At 36.8% G+C, this 13,659-nt stretch overlaps 1 protein-coding gene across 5 annotated transcripts in view; it reads right to left on the reverse strand.

Annotated features, from left to right (window-relative positions):
* The window catches only part of LOC127449552 (E3 ubiquitin-protein ligase Itchy), a 51,409-nt gene that overhangs the window by 22,859 nt on the left and 14,891 nt on the right, over positions 1-13,659 (reverse strand). For 3 of the 5 annotated variants that reach the window (XM_051713055.1, XM_051713053.1, XM_051713054.1), the window contains 4 exons: positions 11,801-11,896; positions 9,305-9,479; positions 5,439-5,508; positions 5,225-5,309 (listed from right to left, as the gene is read on the reverse strand). In XM_051713055.1, the coding sequence (XP_051569015.1) occupies positions 5,225-5,309; positions 5,439-5,508; positions 9,305-9,479; positions 11,801-11,896 (426 nt within the window). Of the gene's footprint in view, positions 1-5,224; positions 5,310-5,438; positions 5,509-6,104; positions 6,252-9,304; positions 9,480-11,800; positions 11,897-13,046; positions 13,183-13,659 lie in introns of those variants that run through there. The other 2 variants (XM_051713056.1, XM_051713057.1) reach the window with 2 other exon arrangements.

Consider the following 13,659-nt stretch of genomic DNA (forward strand, 5'->3'; position numbering starts at 1 on the left):
GCATTCCTATATATTTATTAGGGCCGCCCCCGACCAAAGATTTTCCTAGTCGACTAATAGGCGTTAATTTAAGCCGTAGTTGTCACACGTTTATTAAATTAATTTAATTACTTAAATATACATGTATTGGGGGGGTGCATCAGAAAATGGTTTGAGTTCCAGTGCTGAGAAAGAATGTTACATTGCTAACACTGTTGTACAATACAGAGAAACACTAAACCGTAATAGTGAGTCTTTAAAATATACATTTTACAAGTGCACGCACGAAGCGAGCTACTGTGACACCGGCAAAAGCGGTAATGATTCTGAATGTGTCGGAAAAACCAGCAAGGAGACTTTCTGAACATTTTGTTCATTTATAGAGAGAAATGCACATTAGGGTTGTGCCGACAGATGATTATCTCGGGGATCGACGATGGTCAGAGTGATCGCCAATAGCTGATGCTTTTGACCATATCAAGATGATATTTGGCTCATTAAATTATTATTATTATTATTATTATGCTATTATTATTATCAAATTAATATTACAAATAATTTGCCCATAGACACACATACACACACTTTAAGAAACACTTTATTATATTATTAAGAACAGATGACAGAAAAGCATCTATGCGCATGTATGACGCTCTGTCTGTACGGAGGCGTGCAGTCTCGTGGAACACACGCATGTAAAAGGTTCTCACTCTTTCTTTGTTTCTGTCTTCTGAATTTGTTTTTGCAAGAACAGTATCATCTATGAGAGCTGCAAATGACCTCAGACGTCTCAGTTCAGGAGGTGTTTTGAGTTCAGTTCACTTTATTTGCACAGAGCAGTTCACTGTGAACGCAACTCTGCAGCCTGTAAAATAATACATCATATATAAAATAATACAAAAATACGTTCACCTTGAACCATATATTTCAGTGATTATTATCATCATTATAATTATTATTTTTGCATTTATAATTGTTTTTATGTCTTCATTTGAGTAAGTAATTTTCCGCATGCATGTTTAGACGGACACTTGCCTGACGGTAAATGGAAAGGTGGTTACTTATATACATATTTATATATAATTTTTTTTATTACTTTGTTATTTTAATTGCTTTTTCGTTTCGTTTGGAGTGCAATTTGAATTTAGAAATGTATTTGATTTAAGTTTTTCGGTTTATAAATAAATAAATTTAATTTTCAATGTAAAATCACTAAAGAAAGAATATTCACCGATCCATCAGCCCGGGGGTTGCCGATGTAATTGGATATTGTGATATATATATATATATCATGAAGAATTTATTCACACACATGATGTATTTTCCCGGATAATGAAATACGAATTTATACTTAAAATAAATACAAAATAAAGTTAAAAGTTTGAAATTATGGTGTCTTGCTTTATTGTGTAGGCTTAACCCTAACCCCGCTTAACGAAAATTACCCCATAGTACAACCTAGCATCCAACCAGCGCTAATATCGTGCCAACCAGTGTGTTTATCGGTTTCCTGTGGAGTTTCTTTTTTTCTGCGAGCAACCGACCAATCAATACATGGTCAACCAAGACTATTCTCGTTTGGTCGACTATTAAGGGGGCAGCCCTAATGTTTACGGTGCATTTTCACACTGAGAATAAATGAGTTCATCCAAAAGCTGCTTTCAGAAGCTTTATATGGAGTTAGGATGAAAATAAGGTGCATTTCAAACTGTTCTGAGACCAGTGCAGACAGACAGCACACTGGAGGATAAGTCATGCACTAAATAGGGAGCAAGGGAGCATCCTATAGCTCTCTATGCAGCTAAGTGCATTCACTCCTAACATTCAACCAAAAGTTCAGTTTCAGGCTGCAGATGATGTTTGGATCACTCAACATGTTGAAAAACTGACTTTCTATAGTTTGGTATTATTTAAAATTTCACAACTTAGTCCCGATGCCCACATATGTGGACATACATTTTTAGGAAAACTATTTTCTCTAGAATTTTTATTTTTTTTGCTTGATTATTAGGTGCTACTAGTTACAAATCAAAAAGGGAAATGGAAAATGCACACATCAGTCACCCTCGGGTCTCAGGAGGTTAACATGGACATTTTAAGAAGTGGAAAATGTATATGATGTAGTATCTTAGTAAATGTTGCTCTCAACAAGCTCCAGACGCGTACAATAAACACAATACAAACGGAGACGAGATCGCGGCCATCCGATTTAAAATCACAACATGCGCATTTTCATTCAGAAGGTTTACACGCTAGTAATATTGGCAGCACATACTCATAAATTCTATGTAATTTTGGACATGTTTATTTAAAATGTCGCTTTGTCCTTGTACTTTCTGGATAATTAGTCGAGCGAATATTTTGTCTATTATTCGGATGCATTCGTTGTTTGTTTTTAAGCCATTATTCATGCCTTTCTGAATATGGTATTCGGCTTCAGACACATCCCTACTTTCTACACTGAATAAGTTAGTTTAAGCATCATAAATCATGAACTTGAAAATATTAAGTAAACTGTATATTTTTACTCAATTCAAACATGTAAAAACCAATACTCTAGCTATTAAGTAAATACTATTTATGATTGTTATCTTTCCAATGCGTTTTCTTGTTTCAATCCCGAACTAAAAAACCATGTCAAATTTATTCGCTAATTTGAGTACAATTTACAGGTAAATAAAATAAGTCAATTTTACTTAACTTTTCAAAGCTGGAGTTCCCAGCATGCACCGGGCTTGAATAATTAATTTGCTTGCATGGTTCCACTGTTTGCAAGTTAAATTGCAACATTTTTATTGTTGATTTTGTTGTTACGTTTGGTATTTTCTTGTTTTGTTAAGTCTGAAGTAGGGCTGCACGATTATAGCAAAAATCATAATTGTCGATTACTGCCCTTGATATTGTAATCGCGATTATTAATGTCGATTAAAATATTAAATTAACATGATGTCTTAAAGTAAGCAACCGTGTGGTTCTTCAGAGCAGCAGATTTCAATGGTGGATATGAGCTGCGCTCCAGTTTCTTTTAAGCATCTTTTAAGCATTATATTGTATTTTATATTGTAATAATGTTTGTTAAGGTAAGGCAAATACAATTTATTTTAAATTGATATCTATGGTACAGAATAAATGAAATGATTGCTAAATTACTGTTGACATTATTAGTCCACGTACAGTAAATAATATGACATATTCAATATTCAAACGTATTAACAGCCGATTTAAATTGACAAAGTTAGTTACTGCGATCAGTAAGCCCTTTGGTGGCGAGACAGGGGACCATTCATCCCGTTAGATCTTCAGTGGTGATCTTGTTTATGCACGATCATCGTTAGATCATTTTTGGCCTCAGTGGTGCACTTTGGACATTAAAAAGTCATTTGCGATCGGAGTTTGTGCGATTCGTGAAAATGATAAATCTACTAATACCAGCTGCGTTGCAAATGGGTCTTATTACAGCAGACGCGATAACAATGACGGTGATTCCTGAAATACGCTATTCATGCCATATTCTGTATGTTGGCTACACCTCCAAAACACACTTCGAACAGTTAAGCTGAATTACTTTATTGCTACATTCAAAGCGAGCTGTGCAATATGCAATGAATCCAAAATAATTCCAAAGTGCTTTTCGCTCTTGTTCTACAGCTTCTTTTTGAGTGTCAGGTGATATTTCTTCAGTATTAATTTGCCACGTGAACAGAGCTAGAACATAAAGCAAGCATCTGGGTATTCAGATGGTTTAAAACTTGTGCATTAGGATCGGTTGTCATTACAGATAGGACAGAGGACTAATTTAAGCAGCTCTGATTGGCCATTGACGTTTCATGGCTCAACGGACATGTTAGTTATTGGTTAGAGTATTCAACCGCTGTAAAACACGTTGTAAATAAAAACCATTGATGCAACAGGAGCAGACTTAAATTGAACGCTGTAATCGTCAGTTTTCACGATTACATAATCGTGGCAGCCATAATCGCGATTAGTTTTCCGATTAATTGTGCAGCCCTAGTCTGACGTTTTTCTACTTAAAAGTAGTACTGTTGCCAACAATGCAAGGTGATGTGCTTTAAGGGATAGTTCACACACAAATGCAAATTCTCTCATTATTTACTCACCCTCAAGTGACTTTCTTTGTTCACCAGAACATATTTGGAGAAAAATAGCTCAGTAGGTCCTTAAAATGCAAGGGGATGGTGATCCAATTTCTGAAGCTCCAAAAAGAACAGACAGTCAGCATAAACGTCATCCACACGACACCAGCGGTTAAATTAATGTCTTCTAAAGCGATACGATCACTTTTGGTGCGAAAAAATATCAATATTGAAGTACTTTTTTTTAACTCTAAATCATGCTTTCGTTCTGCAGTGGTATGCACGTGTGACGTAATCGAGTTGCCGTGTGAGACACGTGAGAACTGGCGCACATGCATCACAGCCGGACATGTGGTGTTTTTGTGTGCTTATCCTGGATGTCTCAACCAAATGGAGAATGTGAGATTACGTCTGTATCTTGGCAACGGAATACGTCACACGAGAGACCGTGTAAACTCAGCCCTCTCGTGAAGCCTAACGCAAGCATGATTTAGAGTTTTTTTTTAAAAAGTACTTAAATATTGATATCGAAGTGATCGTATCGCTTTAGAAGACATTAATTTAACTGCTGGCATCGTATGGATGACGTTTATGCTGACTGTCTGTGATTTTTGCAGCTTCAAAAGTCGGATCACCATCCACTTGCGTTTTAAGGACCTACTGAGCTGAGATATTCTTCTATTTGTCTTCAAATGTGTTCTGGTGAAGAAAGAAAGTCATACACACCTGGGATATCATGTGGGTGAATAAATAATGAGAGAATTTTCATTTTGGGGTGAACTAACCCTTTAATAGACTACATAGCATGCATTAAACTTCCCCGTGAAAGGCTTCTGTGTGTCATGTGGTACAAGACTAAGTATGTTAGAAAAGCATTAAAACATACAGTGTATCAGTCCTACATTGCTTGAGTAAAATGTACAAAGAGTGAGTAAAATGTACTTGAGAATTTCTAATTAAAGCCACCAAGAACTGTTTGTAGCCTTTACTTGAAAATATGGTCTGTAAAATTAGCAGCAATTTATGTGTGGAAATTGTTTCCTAGTTTTTTGTTTTGTTTTGTTTTGTTTTTTTAAGTGAACCCCACTCCAAGTTTTTTTTCAGTGTAGTTTGTTTGAAATCACTGTGGTTGGTTTGTGACCGAGTCTCACCCTTGTGTGCGAGGGTCTTCCCACTGTGTGGATCTCGTGGGATGATGAACAAAATACATTCTCCCGTTACTGTCTGTCCTCTTCTCTGCGAGTCAAACACAAAAAGAATCAGAGTTTGGCACATATAAATAAAGACGATACGATGTGAGCAAGTTTATTTTGAGGGTACAATATGATTTGCTGTTTCTGCAGGATAAAATGAGTGGCGGCTCACCCCAGCCCTGTGGCAAAGGACCCAGAGGGTCAAACTCTTTATTAGCTGTGGGAGCGAGCTGTTCCTGTAGCTACAGACATAAACAGAGAGAAAGAGAGAAAACAAGGCCAGAGAGTCACAAGATGAAATCACATGGAATAAACACCCCATATATCAAGAACAACCTCAAGTCTGGTCATTTATGAAACAATAAAACACTTGAGATTAAGACATTTTCAATGCAAAGGCACTTCTGAGGAAATTTGTTTTTTTATGCTGCATTCACATCTTGTCAGAAATATGTCGCAAAATAAAATGATTTTGGTCAAAGAATTTGGTCAAGCAAAATATTTCATTATATTACTTATATTCCCTTCTATGTTCTCGTCCAACATTTTGAACAATAAAGCGCACCTTGAAACATTAAAGGGTATAATGTTCAGAGGTCTTTCACTGACTACTTGTTACACAGTTAATCTCGTCAATGAAATCACTGATGGCAATGTTCATTGACGAAAGGGTTTTTGAATTTGTTAACAATAACGAAGATGTGATGTAAAATTAGCATCATGGCGGTGATGAAAAGATTCAAATTTATACATACTCAAAATTACACTGCAAGATTTTATCAATGCATTAATATTGTTTTTGGAAGTGGAGTAAAAATCTAGAAAGAATACAGTTTACCATTTGAGCTGGTAATGCATCTGCTGATTCAGGGCTTGTGCTCCGGTGAGAGACCACAGAGACATCAGATAAGATTAAATGTTTTACTATGCAGTTACATAACATGCACATACTCGATAAATTCTCAAAAAAGTTGCTGAAGCAAAGTCTAAGTACATATAAATTAATTTGGGTTTTCTATGCACTGTTATAATTTAACAGAACTATCGTTAAAGGGACAGCTCACCCAAAAATAAAAATTCTCTCATCATTTACTCACCTTCATGTCATCCCAGATGTGTATGACTTTCTTTCTTCTGCAGAACACAAATGAAGATTTTTAGAAGAATATTTCAGCTCTGTAGGTCCATACAATGCAAGTGAATGGTGATCAGACCTTTGTAGCTCCAAAAATCACATAAAGGAAACATAGAAGTAATCCATAAAACTCCAGTGGTTTAATCCATGTCTTCAGAAGCAATATGATAGGTGTGGGTGATAAACAGATTCTAACACCTAACAATTACGATGCATCGTGATGCCTCGTGAAATCTGAAACCAGTATTCACAGATAAATGTCATGTTTTTTCTCCCCTTTTTCTTCCCAATTTGGAATGCCCAATTCCCAATGCACTCTAAGTCCTCGTGGTGGCGTAGTGACTCACCTCAATCCGGGTGGTGGAGGACGAACCTCAGTTGCCTCCGCATCCGAGACCGTCAATCCGCGCATCTTATCACGTGGCTTGTTGGGCGCGTTACCGTGGAGACATATGCCACACGCGTGTGGAGGCTTCACGCTATTCTCCACGGCATCCACGCACAACTCACCACGCGCCCCATTGAGAGCGAGAACCACATTATAGTGACCACGAGGAAGTTACCCCATGTGACTCTACCCTCCCTAGCAACCAGGCCAATTTGGTTGCTTAGGAGACCTGGCTGGAGTCACTCAGCACGCCCTGGATTCAAACTCGCGACTCCAGGGGTGGTAGTCAGCGTCAATACTCACTGAGCTACCCAGGCCCCCATGATCCAGGTTTTAATCGATCAGGCTCAGCAGGGTCATAGAATAGAGAATGTAAAGGTGGTAACACGGGATGTGGTAACCGGGAGTTCCCTATTCATTTTGGGATAGGGAAAGAGGTGTCAGGCAGCTAAACGGAGATGCCTCCGCTTGTCAAGCCCATTCACGAGAATTCAATTGCATTTTCATGCAGGACTGTTTGCCGTGTGTCATTGACCAATCACAGGTGACTGTAATCAACCGGTTAGTTCCCATCAGAACGGTCTGAAATCGCTCCCTATTCTGTAGCATTTACTATAAAGAGAATGAATTAACGAGTGAGGGTTTTCATTCACAGCCAATGTCTGCCCACCAGTCACATTTATTTAAGCCAAGTTTTATTCGTAGTTAAACTGTTTTATGGAGAAATGACACATTTTATGGAGAGGCAAAAGCAATATTAACATAATATATCGTAATCGGGGAAGAAGGCAACAACAATAAACTTACGTTGGTCAACGGATGCAAACAGTTTTAAATAAACTGGTGAACTCGGCTGCATAAAGGTTATTTTTTTCAAAGTGCGCTTTCTTTCCCTTTAATCTCACGTGCTCCACTCCGTGTCTGCTACAAGAAGGTTTGTGTAATATGAGATGGACACATTGGGTATTAATATACTGTATAATGATAATCAATTCTTAAATTTCGTAATCGATGCATTGAAATTTCTGATAGGTCGATGCACCGTGATGCATCGATGCATTTTTCTACCCCTAGAAGATATGGATTTAAACACTGGAGTCATATGGATTAATTCTCCAAAGTGATTTTTGAAGCTACAAAGTTCTGATCACCATTCACTTGCATTGTATGGACCTACAGAGTTGAGATATTCTTCTAAAAATCTTCATTTGTGTTCTGCAGAAGAAAGAAAGTCATGTACATCTGGGATGGCATGAGGGTGACTCATGGATGAGAAATTTTTCATTTTTGGGTGAACTATCCCTTTAACTATCATCGATAATAACATCAATAATAAATCTCTATGTCTATATGAAATAAGTGACTTGCATAGAGTGAACTTCAATATATCAATATGAAACTTCAATATAGCCACTGCAATGACAGTAGAAATGCAATATTAACAGACAATGAAATGAATGCATGTATAGGTGAACTTGAACTAAGTTGCACGCAAGACTGCGTGTAACTTGCACTGTAAAAATGCTGTTTCTGTAAAACAAGCAATATCATAAAATGGCTAAAACACTAAATTGATAACAGTCTCTAAAGTGTGAAGAATTCAGTACAGTAACTTGAAAAGTAGCTAATACTTCTGTATATTCATGTTATGCCATAAATTCGAGAGTTTAGATTTTCACAACATGGACAGTTGCATATTGTTGTCTTTTTTACGTATGATACGTTGTTTAAATTAATAAATGTTTATACATATCTTTTTAAATGTATGTATATTTGATTAAAGTCTGACGCACTTGGTTATAGCTTGACACACAAATATTCTTGTCAAATTTGCACATTTTTATCAACTAAAATATGTTATTTCCATTGACCAAAATGATATGTCATTAAATATAACAGGTCAAAACATTGACTAACTTAAGGACATGTTCGTCAAAAGATTAAAACTATGACTAAAACAACAATCTGTGTAAAAATGAACACTGGTCTTATCCTAGACCTCACAACAGTCTCGTGGAAGAAGTTGGCGCCATCATAAACTTGACATCTCAACATCCTTAAAACAAGATTTATTCATTTGAGCAGCAAAATGACATAAGCACTGTTTTCAGAGAACTCTAACAAACTTTAATGTTGCTATTATAAAAACAAGAAAAAACGATTTGCCAATGGGGTCAGAAAAAAACCAAGTTTATTTTTCTTACACTTTTAGAATTGCATTTTTATTATCTGAAAACAAGACTTAATATTTTATGTCATTTTGCTGTTCAAGTAAATAAAGCTTGCTTTAAAGATGCTTAGATATTTTTTACTTGAAAAGAAGACAAAAATACCCAGTACATAAATTAATTGTTTGCAGAGCACAAAAGAGCATGTTAAAAGTGAAAACCTGAAACCTGTGGAAATCATTGTATAAGTTGAATATTTTCAGCCGTTGAGTTATTAAAAAAACACTTCCCATCATGGGTGCATTACATTGTCCAGAGTCAATTATTCCTTCCTCGAGTTTACTCACCCCATATATAAATCTCTGGTTGAAGCGCTGCATGGCTCCCTGTAGTTGACTGCGCTGGTTTTGCCACTCCTCGTAGTTCCGCACCGACTCTATCGTGGGTCTTTGCCATGTGGTGGTTCTGCTTATATGATCCACATAGTACACACGACCCATCGGATCCACACGACGCTCCCAACTACAACACAACCAAACAACAACCACTAAATAACTACTCATCATGGCCATTCGTAATCAGAATATTCATCTTGTTGTATTTTTTTTGTATTCTACATCCAATTTAAAGTCAACCTGAAAATGCATTCGCAAACCCAATTTACTTTCGTAATAAGACATATTTCTGAGTCAATGACAAATAAGGTAGGGCGGGACTTGAGTTTATTCCTTGGCAATTGATTGATGGTGTAAAGCGGTCTTTGTATGACAGCTGGTTGGAGAGGAGTGGTTGAAAAATCAGAGGAAAAAGTATTAGACTTTTCCTACAGTTTGATGAATGATTAATCAATCAATTGTGCACAATAAGACAAGCAGCGTATAATAAGTAGGGATGGGACGATATGGCTATCTCACAATTTGGTTCGATATACGATATGAGGTTGAAGATTCAATATAATAGCAATTAAATGACAAAGTATGGCAGAAAACTGTTCAGTTTATTTTTTGAAAAATTATTTCTCAACAAAGTTCTTTAATACACAATATACATGCTCAAAATTTAAATAATAAGAGCTGCTCACATTCGGGCTGATCAGGTGAAGAACAAGCAACAGAACTGAACTGAACCTCTAATAACCTAATAAAGTTTTTTAAACATACAAATTCTACATTCTATCAATTAATATTATTTCTTGAAATTGTAAATACAGTATAATAATGATCTGAGCTGTCAATGTTTGAAATAATATGTACAATTTACAAGTAATAACATTAACTTTACAGTTGAAGTCAGAAGTTCACATACACTTAGGTTGAAGTCATTAAAACTGATTTTTTAACCACTCCACAGATTTAATATTAGCAAACTATAGTTTTGGCAAGTCGTTTAGGACATCTACTTTGTGCATGAAACAAGTAATTTTTCCAACAATTGTTTACAGATAGATTGTTTCACTTTTAATTGACTATATCACAATTCTAGTAGGTCAGAACTTTACATACACTAAGTTAACTGTGCCTTTGAGCAGCTTGGAAAATTCCAGAAAATAATGTCAAGCCTTTAGGCAATTAGCCAATTAGCTTATGATAGGAGGTGTCCTGAATTGGAGGTGTACCTGTGGATGTATTTTAAGGCCTGCCTTCAAACTCAGTGCCTCTTTGCTTCATGTGAAAATCAAAAGAAATCAGCCACGACCTCAGAAAAAAATGTGTGGACCTCCACAAGTCTGGTTCATCCTTGGGAGCAATTTCCAAATGCCTGAAGGTACCACATTCATCTGTACAAACAATAGTACGCAAGTATAAACACCATGGGACCACACAGTCATCATATCGAATTTGAGGTGAAAAGTGCAAATCAATCCCAGAACAACAGCAAAGGACCTTGTGAAGATGCTGGAGGAAACAGGTAGACAAGTATCTATATCCACAGTAAAACGAGTCCTATATTGACATAACCTGAAAGGCTGCTCAGCAAGGATGAAGCCACTGCTCCAAAACCACCATAAAAAAGCCAGACTACAGTTTGCAAGTGCACATGGGGACAAAGATCTTACTTTTTGGAGAAATGCCCTCTGGTCTGATGTAACAAAAATGGAACTGTTTGTCTATAATGACCATCGTTATGTTTGGAGGAAAAAGGGTGAGGCTTGCAAGCCAAAGAACTAAGGTGTATGTAAACTTCTAACTTCAAATGTACATTCATTTGAATAACAAGCACTATAATGGTACTGTGACTTTAAGAGTTCAACGTGCATCTCACAGACTCACACAGATGTTGCAGTTCGTTAATTAACAGAGAGAAGTTGCGTTTTTTTAGTGCATTAATATTTCTTATCAAAAGGACATTAAAAGACACATTATTCAATGAATTATTCAGTGAATTGCGGCATCTCATCTTAGATGAACACACATTACACGGACGAAATGTTCTGTTTTAATCTCGAGCACTTTTCAACAAAACAAGGCGAATTTCCAGGTATTCCAGTACTTACAGTTCTAAAAGCTAAATTCAAGCACTTTTAAGCACTTCAAGGACCTTGTGTGAACTCTGTAAACAGTGAAGGAAAAAAGCGCAGTAGGGATCAAATCAAGCAATAGAGAGATTATGATGTTTGGCGGGTCATTACATTTATGATCACGTGGACAGAAAAGAATGTTGCAAATATATTTTGCCTTGATATGGTTCATTATTTTTTTGGTTTGCAATATATCGAAATGATATATATCGTCCCATCCCTAGTAATTAGACAGTAATTAAGGCCAACTTTGATTTCATGTTGACTTTAAATATTTGATAGAAACTGATAAATTTGCGAGTTCTAAAGGAGATGACATGGTTACCCTGGTGGAAGCGGTTCTGGTCTGTCCCATGTGGTTCTCTTCTTAATGTGATCCACATAATAAACACGGCCATTCTGATCTGCTCTCTGCTCCCAACTACACACACACACACACACAGAAAACAAATAAAGAGAAAATCAATTAACGAAGAGAGAATCCATTAAACATGGTACATTAAATCCTTACAGGCTGATGATAATGTGTCCTTTGGATCTTATTAGAGGCTTTGTCTAAAATCTATCTATGGGCTTGTTATAGCCAGCAAATTAGAAATTAGTGGACAACCGATGGATATGGATATTGCACAAGCCTATAGCTAAGGTTGTGAAAAAGGCTGATAACCGATTAATTTGCAGATCATATAAAATGTAAAAAGAAATAATACTTTTTACTATAAACAAGCCCAAAACACACTGGAGACTCTTATTTTGAAAAGACTGAGACTTGGCTCTGTTAGAACGCTCTTTATTTAGGCATAAGTATTAACCAAATTAAGCTTTTTATAGTCTATATATTTCACCAGATGAGGTATAATGAGGAATAAGGTTTATTATTTTTATTCAATCTAATCAAAATAACAAAATATGATGCGAGGATCAAATATGGATGAATACTGTCAAAGATGAAATGTTAGGATAGAGCAAATACCCATGAGGTGTCAGTGATTGTTTTTATTTCACCTATAGCTGTTTTGTATTGCAGAACAAAGCAGTTTAAATGTTGAATTCCACAAAGGAACGCAAAGGAATAAAAATGGGACAATGACCCCAAAAAATGTTTTGTCCACGTCTAATAAATTATTCAAAGAAACATTAAAAATGCAATTCACACAAAGCAAATACACTTCTCCTATGAAGAACATGTTTCTAATTACGTAGTTAAATTAAATATCAATAAATAAATAATATCAATATTTTGACATTTATTTGAGAAGGCACATTTTGTTCAGGTTTTTAAAAAATATTTTTCACCTTAAAACATACGTTTGAAAACTTCTTTGAAATTAATGATGAAGTTGTGTATACTCTCATGTATTCAAGGTGCAAGGAAACTATTTGAATACCTTTTACTTGATGGCTGCACCACATGACATTTTCAAAGTCATTAAATCTTTTTTTTTTTTTACAAAATCCTCCAAAACTTTTTCAAACAATTTGTAAAAACAATATGAACTCAAAGATTACATCTCTACGAACTTGATACGTGTTTTAAAACAGATTTTAAAAATATTTAAAATGTTTATCACCTCGGATAACCTTATTTGTCAGTCACCCTGTGGTGATGGGGACATGACCGAGCGACGTCTGTAGAGACCCTCACAGGCATCCACCAAGCCCAACATCAGTCTCTGCTTGAGCTGCATATGGAACAGTAGCAGCAGTTCCAGGCACTCTTCAAGGCTCAAGTGGAGGACCGGCAGGTGCTATGGAGTTTGGTACACCAGGATGGGTCTTCAGCTGCGACCCCGAACCCACCTATGACTGTACCGCACGTCACGTTGATGAAGATGGGACCTCAGGACGACCCGGAGTCATTCCTTGAGCTCTTCAAGCAGATGGCGGGAGCATGGAACTGGCCTAGCACTCAGTGGACGGCTCGCCTCGTGCCGCTGTTATCCGGGGCAGCCCAACTCATGACCCAGCAACTACCTGCATCCCACCTCCTGGTGTACGAAGATCTGAAGAAAGCTATCCTGCAACGGGTCAGCCGAAGCCCAGAGAAACAACGCAAACACTTCCTCTCGCTGATGCTTGGCGAGCTTGGCCGCCCGTTCGCATTCTCCATGACACCTGCCTAAGGTGGCTGCTGGCTGAAGATTGCGACGTAGAGGAGGTACTCAATTTCGGCTACCGAAAGGG

Source organism: Myxocyprinus asiaticus, chromosome 12 (assembly GCF_019703515.2).
Source record: "Myxocyprinus asiaticus isolate MX2 ecotype Aquarium Trade chromosome 12, UBuf_Myxa_2, whole genome shotgun sequence".
Classification (NCBI taxonomy): Eukaryota; Metazoa; Chordata; class Actinopteri; order Cypriniformes; family Catostomidae; genus Myxocyprinus; species Myxocyprinus asiaticus.